Consider the following 19,547-nt stretch of genomic DNA (forward strand, 5'->3'; position numbering starts at 1 on the left):
CCTCATGAGGGGGAAATAACTGCAAGATTTTTATCAATTAAATACTTCATTACACAGAGGGACTCGGAGAGCCGCAAGGCATTATGTAATTTTTCTAAAATACATATCAAAGCTTCAGTACGGCTCCGCCACACCACATCACGGCTGACATTTAAATCACCGCTTCACCCCCGAAGTTTCATTTATAAAGGTAAGCTAATTCAGTAGCAAATAATTAAGATTTAAAGAAATGCATCTTTGCCGGGAAGAGGAAAGATTTGCTCGCTTAACTGTTCATTAGACGTGCAAATAAAAGTAAAAGTTCAAAGAAAGCTGCATCCATCTGCAACGACCTACATTACGGCGCTTATGTGGGTGGATTCTCAAAAGAATAAGCCCATCAAAAGCATCTTCTAAACATTTTTTGTGCTGTTCAAAAGTCTGAATCTACATGCGTTTAAAAATCTCATTTAAATCTGCAAACAGAATCCTTTAGGATTTTAAACAATGTAATATAGAACATATATGTAAAGTGAATAGTACTAATATTTCTCACTTCAAGTTCACTTGGCACAAACTTCTCGAGTCCACAGCATGCTGTTAAGACCTTTGCCACATATGAAATATTTACTTTTCGAACCAACTTGTTATTCAAATCCGCTGTAGTTATTCTATCCGCTTACATTACAGAGTATGCAAAATTATTTTCATAAATGATTTTCATAACTGGATTCAGCCTGGCACTGTACTGTCATGGAGAGATTGTTTGTACTCTGAACTACTCAAATGAGATCTGTGCATCTTCTGAACTGTGGTCTCCCGGGCCCAGATCATCAGTCTTTGTTGTCAAAAATAATCTCCCGCTTACCACAATGTAAGCAAGTCAACAGTAAGCAGAATCTGATATATGAGTAAATAGTCAATGCTATTATCAGGGCTAAACTACACGTAACAGCTCGGCTTGCAGTCAAGCTACTGTTGAGCGTGAGAGATCAAGCCAGCGGTTATACAAAACCTGACGCATACATGTTCTATAAAATCAAGAAGTTGTACATTTCAGTGTGTTTGTGTGACTCAGCTCCGATTTGCAGTTACTGCTATTTATTACGAATGGTCCCACACAAACCCCATGGCAAATACTTACTGGCCAAACCCCTTCTTCATTCGTTGCTGTTTACATAGCCCACATTCAATAAAACATTGGATCTCAAGTTTTATGACAACTTATCTCCCTGCGTTTCTGCCTGGATTTACAGTCACGTACCCACACAAACACATTGACAAGTACTTTAACCAATGACGCCCTCCCCTTCTTCGTGGCTGTTTACATAACACATCTACGTAGCTGTCATTCACTAGCCCTTTCTATTAGCACAAATGGCTTTAGGCCCACCACATGATGAAACTATTATCCCTTCCGTCTGGTTGTCAAACAACAATTGCAGCCCACGTACACAGCACGATCATTTTCCTTTCCGTCACTTAAAGGAACTCAGCTGTACTGTAATCTATATACTGTATAGGCAGCCAAAGCAGTATTAACAGTAAATGACAACTCAAAGTAGCCAAAGATGTGTCGACAACAGTTTTAAGCCGTGCAAGAGAGCTAACCTCAAAAACCATAAAACACCACAAACTCAACGATTTGTCATGACTCATTTCTTGAGTGACACACAAACTTGACTTAGTAAACAAGAGTCTTCAGAATGACACGGTGTGTTCCTAGAAGCGACCATTCACAACGTCATTCAAACATCCACAATTACGTCATGACGGACAGTAGCGCTACGTCTGAATCTTCCAAGGCGTTGGAATGTCTGGAATGACATATTGTGACAACACGCAACACCTGTTTAACGCCCTCGCGAGCCGTTAGGTCATCCGTTCGCGGCCCTTGAAGGTAAACAACAATAAAGTAAAAACTTCCTACACGTCGGCGTTAGACGGTCGGACGTGTTTGGAATATTGAAACGCGGCGTCTTACCTCGAGACGGTCCAAACTGACGAAACTGGCTATGGCAAATCCATCAATAATATCCTCCTCTTGGGAACTAGATTCGCGTCTCTTCCGTCTGGGGGGTCGCTGGGCTCTGCTCGAGGATGCCGAACGCGGAGCTGCGTTTTTACCGGGACTTCTCTCTTGTTCGGAACCAGACGAGGGGCTCCGATTGCGGGCTTCCCCGGCGTCCGCCTCCCGTTTCCGTCCCCTCTCCCGCTGCGACCGGGATCTGCGACTCTGCTTTACTTTCCCTTCCATTTTAAAACGCTCCTCGAAGGAAAAAGCACACTCGATTACGTAAACCCAATCGATTCCCAACAAATCAATAAAACACACCCATAGATATGTGCGCCTGTGAACAATAGGTAAACAATTTACAGCGTGACCTTGGACGTAAAGCTCCGTAATATGATAAACAAATGTTCAACTGATCCATGCAGGTCGAGGCGACTATAATCCAAGCCCGTGTCGAAACACAGCGTTACGCGATCCGCTTCGTTTAAACAGGTGCAAAATGGCTGTTTAATGACAGTGGTGTGAATTGCACTCACGCTGCAACTTTGTTGCAAGCGTATAAAACAACATCAATGTCTGCATGCCGCAGACGGCGCGCTGGAATCATGTCGCTGGCCCTGCTTTTTCCACCCGATGCGCGAGCCAACGTGACAAAAACCAAAATAAGGATCCGGAAAATATCCGCGTGTTTGACAAACAATTCGGTAATGCACGCAGTTGACAAGTTTCATCAGCAGATACGCGTGAAGAGACACCATTAAACCATTCCGACACAACGCGGACAACACAGTCCTCGTCAACCTGGAAGCGCTGCTATTTCCGAAGCGATTCCACAACGCGAGATCCGCCGAAATGAAAAAGGAAAAGAGTTTCTTATCCAGCGCGGAGTGAGTTGAACGTATCCATTCCTGAACGCTGCTCGTGCGTGCGCGCGCGCTGCGGCGTACGGGGAAGACGTCGGCGTCTTTTTTCAGAACGGGCAAAGCTTCGCTAAGTGGCTTTAAAGAGACAGTGGGATGATTCAGATCTCCTCTCGCCTCCTTTCTTGCTCATCGCAGATCGCACCGTGAACTGTAAACGCGTCTGGCGAACTGACGTACTTCCGCCACTTCTGCGATTGCCAGAGGAAGTGAGCTGGTTTGTTTTATGCCGGGGAACTTATTTTTCCGTGGCATGTCATTGACACGGTGGTGTGCGGACCGACGGGGTGTTGTCTGTGATCTGCGGGTGGACAGACGCGCGGCTAGTGAGCTGTCAGCGGCCAAATGCGCATCCGAAGCTGCTTCAATGCCTTCGCTTTTTCTCACGGCAGTCTACTGTAAACCCTCTGCCCATTATACCACTGAACGCTTGGTGTGTGTGCATCCTCTCCATCAACTTTTTGGTCCACTTTAGATCTTTAACCTAGTTGCCTGAAGGGCAGTCCACTATATAAATCCTTTCTCTTCATTATGCAAGTTCATGATCTCAGTTTCTTACTCTAAAGCTTTTTCATGATATGTCATTATATTTAGAAAACCGGTGAGTTGTGATGAATTGCGTGTCTGTACACGACTCATTCGTCACATTGACTTAGTTTAGGATTGTGGACACAAAGCTCAAAGGAAGAAACTCATGAGCCCCTTCAAGCCACACTTACCACCCACAGCCTGCAGGGAAAGCATTACAGTAACAACAGGAGTTACCGCCGGTCTGCAGCGCTCTACAGTCACACAACCTCTTATTATTACGAATCGTATTTTGAAGCGTTACAGATAGGCCCCCTAAAAACTAAAATCTCTCATTGTTTGCTAACCCTAATGTTGCTTCAAAATCATACGGTTCACTTTCTTTGCATGACGAAAACAATAGTTTTAATTCTTCCATATTTCCCTTCGTGTTCCACAAAAGAAAGCAAATCAGGTTTTCTATGAGATGAGGAAAACCGTAGACATTACTTTTCAAATGTGCATACGTTACAAGCTAAAACCCTCAAATTATTCCAAATAGACAACTGCTAACGTCATGCTCTTTTGACAGATAACATTTGGGTCGATGTATATTTTTAGGAATCATGCACAAATGCATATTAGATGATTGCAGACATGTAGTCAGCCAGCGCCAGATTGCACTTGCGGTAACAAACAAAACCGCTTGCCGGGTCTTTAGTGTCATCATCATAATACAGATTTGCAAGCTGTTCATTCGCAACTGCTCGAAACAACGGCGTTTAAGGCTGCGTTATGTCATACAGCATCTGCAACAGGTCGCTGTGTTTCTTCACAACCGCAGTCTGGGTCTTAGCTCACTTTTCCTTATAATAATTCAGCTTTATGTCTGCAGTTAGGCTCTTACTCACCAAGAGGTTGCCTTGAGGCAGCAAGTGAACATCTGTCCTCTAGAGAAAACACACATCCGAACACACATGCACACAAAGTATCTACCCATCCATCCATCTCAGTCGTACAGTCGCACATCTCATGACTGAGTTGTAACTGATCTAAATTTGTTTGGTCACACTAGCAAAGGTCAAACTCTGCTGGATTGAAGTGGATAAATGGGCAATGGAGAGTGTCAGCGGGGTTTGGAAACCGCTGTGGGTGTCCAAGATATGTATCATTATAATTGAGGAAAGCGTAATGGACGTGAGATTGTTTCTATTTCAATAAAACCGTGGTGGAAATGATCGGCAGGCGTCTGAAACTGACTCCAATTTTATTGAATGCATCACTTTAAATTGAATTAGTCATAGAAATGAAATGTGATGCACAAATATAAATGTCAAAGTAAACATAACAGCTAGTTTTTTCCTTTCATCCCTCCCCTCTCTCTCTCTCTCTCTCTCTATTTTCCTTTGACCTGCATCCCTTCTAATTTAAAAAGATAACACATCTCTTTCCAAACACCTTTGCTGCTTTTTTCACTCACCTCAGTAAAGTCACATAATCAGGATCAGTCGAAGGGCCGGCTGGATGTTTTTGCAGGAATTTTGAAATGAGTTCTATTGATTTTTCCCTCCCCGTCCCACCAAGCAAAACTAACACCCCGACAGACCATGTTATGTTAGTTCAGCTTTTCTTTGAAGATATCAACATGAATCAATAAGCCTTTGGCAGAGCCTATACAGTAGATCCCTCCATGAAGTGTGGACAAATTTAACTCACCTGAGCTTTTGATTGATTCCGCAGAACACACTGATGCTTATCCCTGAAACAGACTGTCAAGTGCTTTCCTGTGATAACCAATTGTATTTTTCTTGATAATGATCTAGCAAGCTGGAGCCTGAAATCAGAGTTGGCACAGATGTTGATGACTTAATGGTTAGAGCATTTCATCCACGGAGATGCTTAAGGAGTATATGTCAAAACACGATGGCCATCCCACTCTCTTTAGAGAGCCCCTGTAATTGCCTCTTAAGAAAACCTGAGAACAGGGAGGAGCAATATTCTCTCACATGATTCACGGCTCGAGAGACATACTGTACACACACCAAAGACACATAATGCAGATGCCCTACAGGCATATAAAGACACTGTATGCATGATAAATACTGTAGATGAAAAGACACAGAGACAGACTGTGAAAGCCAGACAGAAATGTAGACAGTACATTATTGCAGTTACAGTATGTAATGTAATGTCAACAGAAAAGTTTCTGTTCAATGAGGGCAAATGTTGTTTGGTTGTTTGTGTTCAAGAATGTCATACAGGTTAGAAATGACAAGACTGTGAGTAAATGATGACAGAACGTTCATATTTTGCTGAACTGTCCCTTTATCATTCAAAGTAAAGTACAAACCCATGGAAGCGAAAGATTGTCCTATACAACTTCAGAACGTTATTCTTCACCGGCTGTACATCACAAAGAGGAATTCTGTCCCTCTGTACAGCCGTCGGGTTTCAGGGCTGTTTCTCTTCTATCCTCTGCAAAGCGCCGCAGATACTGCTGTAATAAAGAGATGTGACAGAGGTGTGTGAACACTGCTGTGCTTTCACAGAACAGAACCGAAACAGAGATGAGAATGGCCCCTGACTGTCCTCCCAGTGGGGTTCCTCATCCTGGCATTTTCTGTCTGTGTTGCTGTCTTTGTTTCTCTCTCGCTCGCACACAGACACTCCAAGGCCACTTTAGTTAAAACCGTCTTTCTGTTATCGAGGATCAAATGCGTGTTGTGGCAGCATTCCTGGATTCAGCCCATTATTTGCTTTGATACTTCTGTCACTCGCTGGTTCTCTCATGGTGAGTCTTGCTGTAAAATGACTAAATGACTCAATGTAAATGTAAAACACTCAAGCATTGTGTAAATCTTCCCTCCTGTACATTTTAAAGAAGTGCTTTAAGATACTTCACGCACTGATTGGAACTAGGCAATGAAAAAGGTGGGCTGAGGCCACCCACCCGATCAATGGTATTAAAATAAAAGTGTAGTCACCCTAATGTCATTCAAATGTATTCCACTCATTCTTCGGTAGAACACAAAATATATTTTGAGAAATGGGGTTTTGTGTCCATACAATGGAAGTCAATGGGGACCGATGTTGTTTGGTTATCAGCATTCTTCAAAGTAAACATGCAGGTATGAGGGTCATTTGTGGGTGAACTATCCCTTTAAAAGCAATATAAATAAAAGCAGATCAACAAAAATTGGACAGAAACCAAACACATTTGAAACATCTGCACTAGTAGTGTCCACATTGATCCGTGCACACAATGTATTGGTTTAATTAAGAGAAGGATTGTCTTTGCTAATTTACTCTTTGCCAGTTTGAATTACCTACGGGCGTAGCAACCAGTGACTAATGACCCGTGGAAATCTAGCTCTTACAAACTGGACACACCGCAAGCCAAACTTCCTCCACACAGGCCCATTCAGTGAGGATTACTGAGCTGTTAGCGAGACCCGCTCTCCTCCATCGATCCGGCCATACAGTGCTAAAGGCTCTCATCAATTATGGATCATTTAAGGAGAGGGTGAAGCTGCCATCGATCTGGAGAGAGAAAGAGAGATGCCGTGTGAGTCAGCATCATAAAGCCAGTGATGATTTTCCCAAAAGCTCAAATTATCCATCAAGCTTTTGTTTATGTGTAGTTGAGAGAGAAGGAGGTGTATAACTCACTTGCTCATTTCGAAGTCTTAAGTAAAGAGAGCAGATTCATTACCAACGCCATAAACTACATCAGCGAAAGTATACAAACACACAGTTTTAATCAACATCTTCGGCTATTTCAACACCCTTCACCAGGGCATAAAACCAAGCAGTCAACTTTGCAATTTTTTTAGCAGAATGAGGTTAAAGGAATAGTTCACATTCAAAATGAAAATACGGTCATCATTCACTCCACCTGTTGTCATTTTAAACCTATCACAAACGTAGATACAATTGGTACCCATTGACTTGTATTGTAAAGATTCAAAACCAACGGAAGTCAACGGGGACCAACCGTTTTTGTTACCAACATTTTTTTAAATATATTATTTTGTTGTCTGGAGAAGAAAGAAATTCATAAAGGTTTGAAATGACAAGAGGACGAGTAAATGATGAGAGAATTTTCATTTTGAAGGTGAACTATCCCTTTAATAATGTTTTGTTTCTACTGTGTAATGCTTTCCGTGCACGTTTTGGAATAAAGAAATGTGGAACTGACCTCGCTGATGCCCTTGCGTCTGAATGAAAGCGAATCCCCACAGCCATGCTTTAACATAGTGAAAACCTTCACGAAAGAATGAAAGCTGTTGTAGTATCAAAAAGAGAACCAAATGTCCATTAACACCAGAAATGTTCAACAAGCACGTAATGGCGTCCGCCTGCTTTTGGCCCTGTAGGGTATATTCACACAGCCTGCCAGGTTTGTATTATCAGCTCTCAGGAAGCCAAAAAAACATCTCAGGTGTGTGATTGTTTGTGTGTGTCTGTCCACCCGCTGTGTTGAGGTTAGCCACAGGAAGTTACAATAATAACAGACCAAACCCACCAGACTGTCATGATCACTGAAGCTCCTCGCTGCCATTCTACAGGGGAGTCATGGAAACTGGCACTGTTCTCCTCTCTGGGGCCCTTTCTGTGTGTCTGTGAAGATGTTGACGTGCAAAAAACTCGGACCTGTGAAATGAAAGTAACGTGAACGGCCAGTGCCAGAGAGACACGTCACAGCAAATAGAAAAAGTCAAGAGTCTGACACGTGCCACTTGTGTGACTTTGACACATGCTGCTTGAGAAACAAAGCCAAAAGGCTGAGTAATCCATATGGGCTGTTTCAAAGCTTTAGGGATCTGAGGGGCTTGTGTGTGTTTGCACACGACTTGAATGATTTTGGAGAAATATTTCTCACAGGGTGTTGTGTGGACAGACTTTTGACTGTCATTATAAAGCCTTGCAGCTTGTTCTGGCACATAGTGCCAAGTTAGACTGGAACTGGCCATCTGACCAACATGCAAAGTGATTAAAGTCCTATTTAAAACACTCATGTCATTCCAATCTTCTGTTATGTTCTACAGAAGAAAGTCATGAACATTTGGAATGACATAAAGGTGAGTAAATTATTTTTTTAATGTACAAACACAGTAATTCTGTAAATATATATTTTTGTCACATTAAACGTGAAGAATCATGTAAAATTATGTTTTTTATAGTGTACAGTTAGTACCATTTGGATGTGCATGGGATCCCCCTCATGTAAATTACATTTCAAGACACAAAAAGTTTGCAATAATTCTTCATGACAGAACCCTGATTATTTTATTTATGACCGTAAATAAAATAATTAATGTAGCAACCCAGATCGCTTTTTATTTTCTGTATAGAACCCCAGATTTGCACACACACTGCCTGTGTGCAATGTAATAGATTAAAGTGAATCAAGATTTATGATATATTTGTCACATTCATGATTGTTAGGCTATAGGTATTCAACTTGCAGTGAAATCTGGTCAACTGTGCAAAATATTAAAAATATAAAAGAATAAGATAAATTTAGAGTAGTAAAGATAAAAAAGTAGATAATACATGGATAGATATACATTTTTGTAAATAAATAAATTTTACAACTAAAATTGAAATAAAAGTTAATAAAATAATATAATGTAGTAATTTCTGCATGTTTATATCATTTCTATAATTATATAAAAATAAATAAATGAAATACAAAACAGGCCTAACACTCATTAGTCCATGCACACAAATACACAAGTGCCTTTATCTGAGTTATGGTGCTATGTAGAGTGTTTATCAACAGACACACAAACTATTTGTTTTTCCTGTAAGCAAGACACGTGTTGAGACGTTGTCAAATTCATGAATTATAGAGAAAACCCAGCTTTACAAGACCGCTGATGTGCGCAACCTCATTTCAATCCATCATCTTTAAGCTTTCGATACAGAAGGCACTGGCTCTGTGCTCCCGTGAGAAAGTGATCTATATGGGTTAAGATTTCTCTCCCGCAGCTCAGTTTTTTTCTGTTTGTTTAAGGTTATGTAATGGCACACTGATTCAAATGAACTTTGATCTTAAAAGCGTCCTGGGAACATTTATAACATTCTAAAACATTTGTAAGCAATCTGAGATGAATGATTTGGGAATAACATTGTAGAAAATGAGTGGCTAAAATTATTTGCAAACGGTTAATTGAATAGAAAAAAATCTATTCAGTAATGTGTGTGGCTTTTGCTGTAGCACCCAGTAATGTTGGCTCAGCGCCTGACCGAGATTGCCAAAACAGTAAATTGTCTATGTGACACAGAGTACTGTGAGTGTGTGTGTGTATTTTTGCTCGGTAGCACTATTTAAATAAGACGAGTGGCCGTGCTTTGGCAAGTTACTGGCTGTGATTAATGATTTACAGATGGTTTGCAGCTGCCATTTACCATGGGAATTAACCCCAATATTTACTATACAGAACGTGTGATTCACCCACACATACACAAATTAGTGTCTGATTGCTTAACCAGTCATAACATGACTTTCTGCAAAGATACTGACCGCTACCTGTGTTTCACACACAACTTTCTATGTGTTTCTAAATTTGAATAATAATGAATAATAGTAATAAATAATGTGTATTTCTGTCTAATTAGTGATAGGTAAAATACATTTAGTCATTTAGCAGATGCTTTTATCCCAAGCGACATACAAAGAGCAATAGTATAATAGGTGCTAATACAAAGTTACTAGTTTCAACAAAAGCTAGATCACTACCTGTTGAAAGAAGAGGGTTAGTCTACGTTATGTATTTTTTTCATATACCTGTCAAGTATTGGCCGAAGAGGAGTGTTTTAAGTAGTTTAAAATACATATATTAGGGTGGTTTCCCTAATATTGGTATATAGGGATTGCCTTAAAACAGGACTAGGCCTTCGTGAAGCATCTTTAGACAGAACAATCACACTCATAAATTTAATGTGGAAGTTCGTGAGTGTGGATTTTAAAGTGCTCTGTTAGGGGATTGCTGGATTGGCTGCAGGTGTGCTCAGTACTCTGGTGAGATCATGAAACTGGGGAGGAGGCTGGCGTGCCCGTGACAGAACCCCCCTCTCCACGGCCCGAAGAGGACAGTGTCACGGCATGGGGCCTCGGCTGGGTGGGAGGCGTGGAACTCGGAGAGCAGGTTGGGGTCGAGGATATCGCCTCTTGGGGGGTTATCCTGAGGCTCTGTGGGGAGAGATTAGATTGGTGAGTGAAAGGGTTTGAGCAGTGACATATGGAAATTGGGGTGAATCCTGTACTGTGGTGGCAGTCTTAACTCATAGCTGACATCATTGATTTAATGAGTGATGGGGAAGGCACCAATGAAACTGCTTCTCACAGGGCTGGCGGGTGTCCCGGATTGAGATCCAGACACCAAATATTCGTAAATTACGAAAAACAGGTTTGAAATGTACCCCTGTTGTCTCCATGGGTGAGAACCCGTCGAAGGGAATCCACCAGCTCCTTGAACGGATCTGCTCCTGCCTGGCTCATGTTGCGGGGGTCCGGTCTTCTGTAACCTTAACCGTAACTGTAAAACTTTCCGTAATCGAGACCAGACAATGTGGCAGTTCTGTCTGACCTGTCAATGGCAAAAAATTCTAATAAAATACAACTTAATAAAAAATACGGAAAGTTTTATGTTATATGCTGTAATTATATAATAAAACTGTCAATTAAACTGTACTTGCTTTAGTTATTCATCTTTTTTTTCAAAATAAGGAAATCTGCAATTTCTTTGTTTGTACACAGCAAAATCGCCAGATTAAAAAAAGGTAAAATTAACTCTCACAGTGTATATATAATCCACAATATTTGACAATATTCAGCATACTTGAATTCAAGTATTATGAGTACTTTAATTATCCTAGTAAAAATTTCAAAATCCCATTATTGTTATAATTGAACAATTGGACATTACATAAGATTAAGTCTAAGAATATTTATCATGTATAATACAAATGTGCCTGCCAGATGTCTGGTATCCCCCAAGGTTTCTTCCTCCTTTTTATAAACATATTTTATTTGATTAGATATTGATGTTGTATAGCCCTAGTTCTGTTTGACCAATGGCTTGCATGTTGTCTGGCAGGCAATAACAGCACATGAATTAACCATTCAGAGATAAGAGAGTGATCTCTCTCATCTCAGACTCCAATGCTATCAGTCTCTCACACTGACTACACAAGATGATACAATGAGAGACACAAAAGCGAGAAAGTGAACAGAGTGGGACAGAGAAAGAGATGAAAGGGAAAAACAAAATACCTCCCATGAATTATAAATGCAAACAGGGCTTGTAGCTGCGGTGCTTAATACGTTCTGTCCTGCTTTGATGGCTGATCTTTTAAAAAATATATAATGGATAGTTCATCCAAAAAAGAAATTTCTTCCGTTTATTCACATCATGTCATTTTAAATCAGTATGATTTGTATGCCCTCCATTTGAGACTGCTGTTAATTAGGCCTTTTGTTTGAAAAAAATGAGTGAATAGGGACCGAGGCTGTCAAGTCTCACAAAGCAACATGAAGGTACCATAAAAATAGTCGATTCATGCTGTGAGCAATTGAAATTTAAGCGCTATTGAGATAAAAATGTCATTAAATAAAAACGTCCCTTTTTCAAACACAGCTGTTGTCCTTTTAACGTTATTCAATAACAGATTAATCATATAAGAATGTGACAAAATGTCATAAATGGCAATTATATCATAGTCATCCTGCTTAAACTAAATTGGTAAATGTACTGTATATGTCAGAAATTACAGAAAGAAATACTGATGTCAAACACAATGGCACTGAATAGAACACAACATGACAAAAGAGGATGAGAAATACTTCACCATCCTCTCCGATGTATTGAGGCTGTCAACTTAACTGAAGCCATGAGCCAGAAGCAGGGAACAAGCTGATGAGATCAGCACACTATGTTGTTATCACCTCAAACGCTAAGTCTAAACATTCATACGGTTACCACGTGAGAGCATGGGCTGACTGTTTTCACAAACCACAAACCGCTAAAGTTTGAGCATAACTTGAAACGAATGAGCTACACAATGGGCACAGGATGTGGACACTTGAGTAAGACTTAAAAATAATGCCATCGCATTTAATAACAATATAAAAACACAAGTAAACATTTAGCAACAATAAACTGATACAGCGAGATTTGTTTTCAGATTCAATATGGTAGGATATTTTTCATTTAATAAAGTGTGGCCTAAATCTCCAAGTGTATCATATGAGGGGGATAATTTGAAATGTTTTTATGTATATATTTTTGTATATCACTATATTTTTATAAACAGGGATTTTGATTAAATAGTTATATTATTATAAATAGAAATAATTTTCCTCTCAAACTGCAGAAGAGAAAACAGACCGGAGGAATTGTTTTGGTTTCTTGGATGATGCACCATACAATGTTATTTCCAAAGCCAAGTTCCCTCACGAACTTGGATGGAGTCCAGACTCTTTCCAAGACACATATTTCAAGAACTTTATCTTTGAACACAGAACGAATGTCACTGAATACCAGCACCACCGGCTCATTTTTATCTGCACGCGTCCTTTTATATGAAGCTGAGGAGGTGCTACAAAGAGGCCAAGTTGAATTACTCGATACAGCTGCTGCCAATATGATCCATTTATAATGTATGAAAAGGCTTAAAGGTGATGTGTAACAGCATGCCATTGACAGATTCATTTCCTGATGTAAACAATGTTGCTCGAGTCGCTATAGAATGAGATTGGGGTGGGCTTATTAGTTTGCCAACCAATTTATTTTTGCCTCCAGTGGTACAAACCGTCCACACTTTAAATTTAAATAAACATGCATAATAAACACAAATGACATTTTTGGTCAAAGGAAAAATGTGGAGATCAACCTCACCACTAGATGCTGCAAAAATCTCCACACAGCTCCTTTAATAAATGCAACACAAAAACAAAGATAAACATCTGCTTTGTTTGAACACCACATCTAGAATCTCTACATCTACAAACACTTTAATATGCACATCAGTATTTAGTCAACCAACTCAAAGGCCTGCTGCGTTTTAATGGATTCCAGGTTAGAAAGTGTGTAGAGCGTTGGGTTTCATTTTTCCCATTGCTGTACTTGCCAGCCACTGGCAAACCTTAAAAACATTGGAGGAAAATTCAATAGTTTATAATTTGGCAGTAGATTCTGATTTAAATCGAATAGCTACCAATATTAATTCCATACCCCAAGTCTCCTTACCTCAATAAACGGAGACACATGGAAAACATACACAGAAAAGTCTTGTTCAAATCTGCCTCATAGACATTTTTTATACATGTTAACCGCAAAATTAAAATGTTCACAGTTCAATTTCATTATCTGATATTAATTAATTGACCGCGACTTCCAGACAACAGCCACGCAACAGCAAATTTAACTTAAGATTGCTATTGATTCCATGCCCTCATTTAGTGTTCATATAAAATGCCAATTTGTTGTGATATTTGGCAGAGAGCCATGTTTAAATGGACTTCTCTTGCTCTATTGATGTTTGCCTTTGGGTTGTGAATACAGAGTTTTACTGAGGCCACATTGATTTATGTTCAGCGGTTATTTGGCGTTAAGCGGATCATTTCAATCCGGGCCAATTTACAGAGACAGTTTACCTCTAGTAACTTAATGTTGAATGCAATGCTTAGGGCCACAAAACCTATGTGCAAGTCTTCAATTAATTATAGCCGCCTTTGAGGAATAAAATAACAGTATTTCTGAGAGAAATGTCTTAGGCCACGTTTACGCGATGAAAGTTTTTCTTTTGCGTTTTTGAAAAGTTTCACGTACACACGACAACGTTATCAACACAATCCGTGTTTACACAGATCCGCAAAAATGACAAAAACGTATTATGCATGCCACACCAGTAGTTGGCGACATCACTTTGTAAAGGAAAAATACAAGAGTCCCTGACTATTAATTGACGGTTTATTGGAAGGTGGACGTCTGTCACTAATGAGACCATACAATACAGAGCGCTGCATTTCTCCTTATTCCGTTCAAGTAATCCATCGAGTTGACACAAGGCTGTTTTATTTCAATGTGTGTCCCATCTACGGCTCCCAAACACTGCGGCATTCCATGAGCACGTTGAAATTCGGAGAATAGCTTCTGGGTCTCGGACACAGTGAATGGCACTATGATGTACTTAGGGCCTAGGTGGAGAGAGATGGCTCTGCACGTTTGCCTGACAATTATAGACCACGTCGCCATCGACAAAGTTGTCCCACCGTCATTTTCTCATTCTTGTGTACTTCGGGGTTTACACGGAAATGAGAACGCCATGGTTTTCAAAAACGTACACGTTGAAACCCGTTTTCAACAATTTTCGTTATCAGTCCCCTAAAAAGCCGTTTCCATGTAAACTGACAGCCAAATTGTATAAATTGTTTTGCGCTTTCACTTGAAAACGGTCTTGTGTAAACGGCCAATTCAGCAAAGGTTTTCATCCATATTTTACCCAACACTTCTTTTGATGAGAATTGAGATTTTAACAAGGTTGAAGATAGTTCACCCAAAAATTTAAATTCTATCATCACTTTACTCTTGAAATTTTAAACATGTATTTGAATTTGTTTTGCAAAACACAAAGAAAGGCATTTTTATGAATGTTGGTAACCGAACAACGACGGTGCCCATTCACGTCTATTGTATAAAATCGGTTAGATTATCCTTCTTTGTGTTCTGCAGAAGAATGAAACACTGCAAGTTTGATATGACAAAAGGGCAGAATTTGATGTATTTTTGGGTGAATTATCCCTTTAAACAATGAGCCATATATGGAGAACATTAAAGCAGTCAATATATCTATGCACTCAAAAAAGAATGGTGCTATATAGCACTAAAAGTGGTTCTTTGCTCGTAATCATATGGCACCACATCTTGGTTCTTCAGATGTTCTTCAGAGGTATGTTGGGGTGACCGAGGTGTTATATATCTATAGAACCTGTTAAGCCCCTGTATGGTTCTTTAGTGGTTCTATATAGCACCTCAGTCATCCCAAAGAACCGTTGAAGTACCACTGAAACACCAAAATATGGTTCTATGTGGTTCTATATAGCACTAAAAGTGGTTTCCCTACAATTACGAGCCAAGAACCATAGTGCTACATATAGCACTATTTTCTTTATAGTGTGGGTCTGGTTTAGATGAGCACAATTTTTTGTGATTCTGAAGTCTGATACACAGTCAGTTTTGACAGTATATCCCAATATTGTATGTGCTAAAACATGACAGACGGCGTCTGCAAATAAACACCATTTTTGATTGATTGAAACTTTTATTGAACAACAACAATCAACACGTAGTGTTCAAAAGGATAAAAACACAAAAAGCCCAAAGGCTTGTTTCCATTGTGGTCCTTAAGATGGAAGAGGCGTAACAGTACATGGACTAAAAACATTGAGGACAGGCAAGTGACGGGCATCAAAAATAAATATAGAACCGCATAATACACAATAAAAACACAATAAAAAGATCGAAAACAAGGGCTAAATTACCAAACAAACAAGCAGATACACAAACAGACAGTACAATATTCCTACCGCTTCATGGATTTGAACAGACGTAATGCATTCTTAAATCATCCCTTTCATATTGACATGGCCCTACATAAACTAAAAACGCATCCGTCAAGTACAAACCCAACATAAGTTGCTTGAAAACAAATTATTAGCCTGAAGGAAAGTGAATGTCCTCTAAATGTGTCCTCTGTGTCTCAGTTACTGTATTTGGCATTGGCTTTAATTCGGTCTTACGTGGTCATGTGTGCTGAGACGGGCACTTTCTCCCCGAGGCGAGTCGCAGCTGCTACTGTGGACTATATAGCTGCCAGTTACAGGGAGGCTAGCAGCGTCACTCTGCCAGTGTTTGTCCTCCTGCTGAAAACACCAATGACCTGGTTGATGAGGGTAAAATGAACCAGAGTTTTCTCATTCTCGTTGTACAGCCACGGAAATAATTAAGAGAACCTTAAAAAACTGTTATTTTTGTTTAATTCTGGGAACTACTAACAATATTAATCCCAAATTTAAAATAAAAATATTGTTTCTATTTACAATTATTTGCAGAAAATCGAAAACCTGCAAAGAAAACAAGTTCACGTTCACGTTTAAGCAATACGAGTCATTTTTGTGAATGTATTTAGGAAAAGTTATGTGACAAACTTTTTATCACAGTTTTCATGTGTCTTGTCATGCTGTCAGTCTTTCACATTGCTGTTGGATGACTTTACGTCACTCCTGATGTTTGATTTGGTTGAAATTCAACAGAGACACTGGTCTGGAAGGGCTTCGAAACGTATAGAAATGGTGATTCATTGAAATTTGTAATGGTCTCCTAATTCTTTTCTGCAGGTGTATTTGCTGCTGGTTTTCAAAGCCGTCTAAAGACTCAGCACCTTGCGGTGGTCCTGTCCGATCTTTACGAAGATCTCAAACTAAACAGAAAAGCAGAAACAACAGTCCTGAGGCTGTGGGCCGGTAACATCAGCTCACTTTAAAGGCCCTGAAATAAATCTACAGTATGCAATCTGTTACCCCTTAACACACACACACACAGCCTTCAGGACGAAGGCAGGACATTTCAGTTTTTCTCAGAAACTACTCTGTTTGCTGTGGGCTGCAAAGTTGTGGTGAACACATCTTTCAAATCTGGAGGAACTGGTTTGTGTGTATAGCCGGTGGCATTATTCATTAGCTTGGCGCAGGGTTGCTGCAAAAGAGTCAAGCTGGTGGCATTACTCACAAGCTCGGAATAGGGTTGCTGCACAAGAGCGGAATTTTATAACCGGGTGCTTTCAGTTCTCCTCAGGAATGCCAACATATGGGATAGATTACTACACCAGCATCCACCTCTGTACTTCTCTCTGTGTATTGGAAGTGATAAGAAACAAATATGAATGCAGAGGAAAGAAAATGATTGTCTCAATGGTTTCTCTACGAAAGCCATAATTAAATTGAGAGCAGATCGAGAGTTTCGATCGAGTCTCTTTCTAGAGAAGAAGATAACAGTAGTACTCTTACATGCATGAGATCGCAACAATATCACAAACTGCGCAAGTTAGCAAAAATACCAAAATCTGCAGTTTAAAGTCCGCAATTTAATTCAAACATATCAGTTTCAGGACAACGAATTGTCAGATTCGCCTTTTGGATGCACATTTATTATTTAATAGCTCTGTACTCATACTTTGTCAACAACTGTCTGATTCGTTTCTATTAAAGAAATGCAAAAAAAAACCTGAAACACATTAAATGGATAGTTCACCCAAAATAACTCTCTCATTATTTGCTAACCCTTTGTCATTACAAACCGGCATGACTTTTTTTCTTTAACAGAACACAAAAGAAGATATTTTAAAGAATGTTGGTAGCCAGACAACATTGGACCCCAATGACTTCGGTTGTATTGACAAAGCACTTATTGTTTATTTGTCAAAATATCTTATTATGTGTTCCACATTAAAAAGCGTCATATACAGGTTTTAAACAACATAAAGGTGAATAAATGATGACAGAATTGTAATTTTCGGGCGGACAATTCATAACAATGTCTTTTATAATATTTGCATTTACGTGTATGTACATTTTGACTTTTTCAAACAATGCAAATTGTAAAAGAGCTACAGAAACTTGACTTGAACTTGACTATAAATAAGAAACAACCTCTCAGCAATAAACATATTCTCTGGCCATACGTTCAGTGCCTTAAGACCATCTGCACTCATAACCAGTTGTTAAAATAGACCTGCATAATACCTATTTGAGTCAGACTGCTGTCCGCCCCACTGCATTAGTATGTACATATTTAGCCCACATATTCAAGTCATCGGGCAGCGTTCAGCATGAATAAAAATCAAAGCGCAGATGAGGCGGGCAGAGCGCAGTGGCGAGCGTCCTGTGGAACTGCACAGTTTTTAATTAGTCTGTCCTTCATTCTGTCTTCCTTGAGGTCTCCGCTACCCGAAGGCCCTCTGCACATTCATTACAAAACACCAGGCAATCACATTGATTCTGTTCAGCCCATAGGCATTCGATTATGACCTTAAACCTAGACGATGATCACCGATCTTACACGCTGACCTGAGACCGGTTTTATGTGTTCTGTTGTAAACACACAGTATTCCTTTTAAGAGTGAATGTTGGGTGGAAATAGTTCATACAAATATGAAAAATCTCTCATTATTTACTCTCCCTCGTGCCATGCCAAGATGTGTGTGACTTCCTTCAGCTGAACACAAAATAATTATATATTAAAATGCTTTAATGTTATCTGCTTACATAGCGAAGCTCCAAAATGCGTTCATCAATAAAATATCCAATTGACTCCAGTATGTCTTCTGAAGCAAAACAATATTTTTTAAGACAATTACTCGTATCTTAAGCTTATTTAGCAAACAATACATTGTGTATCAATGAAAACAAGCAGATCAGACAATAAAATAACATGCAGTGTCATGAGACACAGCATGCATGTGTCAACTAGTCACATATGGTGATACAGCTTCATCTCAGGTTGTCCTCCAAATCCTTCACCCTTAATGCTGAACGTATTAGTTTGAGCAGCGAGCCAGAGCTAAAATAAACAAACGTACACACACACACACACACACACACACACACACACACACACACACACACACACACACACACACACACACACACACACACACACACACACACACACACACACTCAGAGTCAGGTATGTGATGCAGTAAATGTGTCACCCTGTCCTCTCAATGCGCTGCTACCTTTACATCTTTTCTTACTAGTGCACGAGACAGGTGGGCCAATAAGTGGGCCAGTTAAATTTTAGAAAAGTCTGCCAAACCCAGAACAAAAATGGGGACAGCGGCTGTGATGACATCGCAGTCGTGTCAGCTCAAAGTGTGCCTAGATAAAGAAACTACAAACATGACTCCAGCTTAAAATACATGAAAATGCATAAAATGAGACATTTAGACTCAAGCGTGTCATTTTAATTATTTCTGGATTTCATTATTGATCAAAAAATCCTGTGCAAACACGCTGGTAAATAGAAGAAAGTTTGAGTGACAAGAGCGTAACCAAAAAAAT

General features: G+C 39.7%; 1 protein-coding gene across 14 annotated transcripts in view; it reads right to left on the reverse strand.

The window, feature by feature from the left end:
* The window catches only part of fbrsl1 (fibrosin-like 1), a 228,217-nt gene extending 225,105 nt beyond the window's left edge, over window positions 1–3,112 (reverse strand). For 11 of the 14 annotated variants that reach the window (XM_079483068.1, XM_079483065.1, XM_079483069.1 and 8 more), the window contains exon 1: window positions 1,964–3,111. In XM_079483068.1, coding sequence (XP_079339194.1) covers window positions 1,964–2,236 — 273 coding nt within the window. In that variant the 5' untranslated portion in view covers window positions 2,237–3,111. Of the gene's footprint in view, window positions 1–1,963 lie in introns of all 14 variants that reach the window. The other 3 variants (XM_079483064.1, XM_079483063.1, XM_079483061.1) reach the window with 1 other exon arrangement.
* Between the last annotated feature and the right edge of the window lie 16,435 nt (window positions 3,113–19,547).

The sequence above is a fragment of the Barbatula barbatula genome, assembly GCF_947034865.1.
Source record: "Barbatula barbatula genome assembly, chromosome: 2".
NCBI classification, from domain to species: Eukaryota; Metazoa; Chordata; class Actinopteri; order Cypriniformes; family Nemacheilidae; genus Barbatula; species Barbatula barbatula.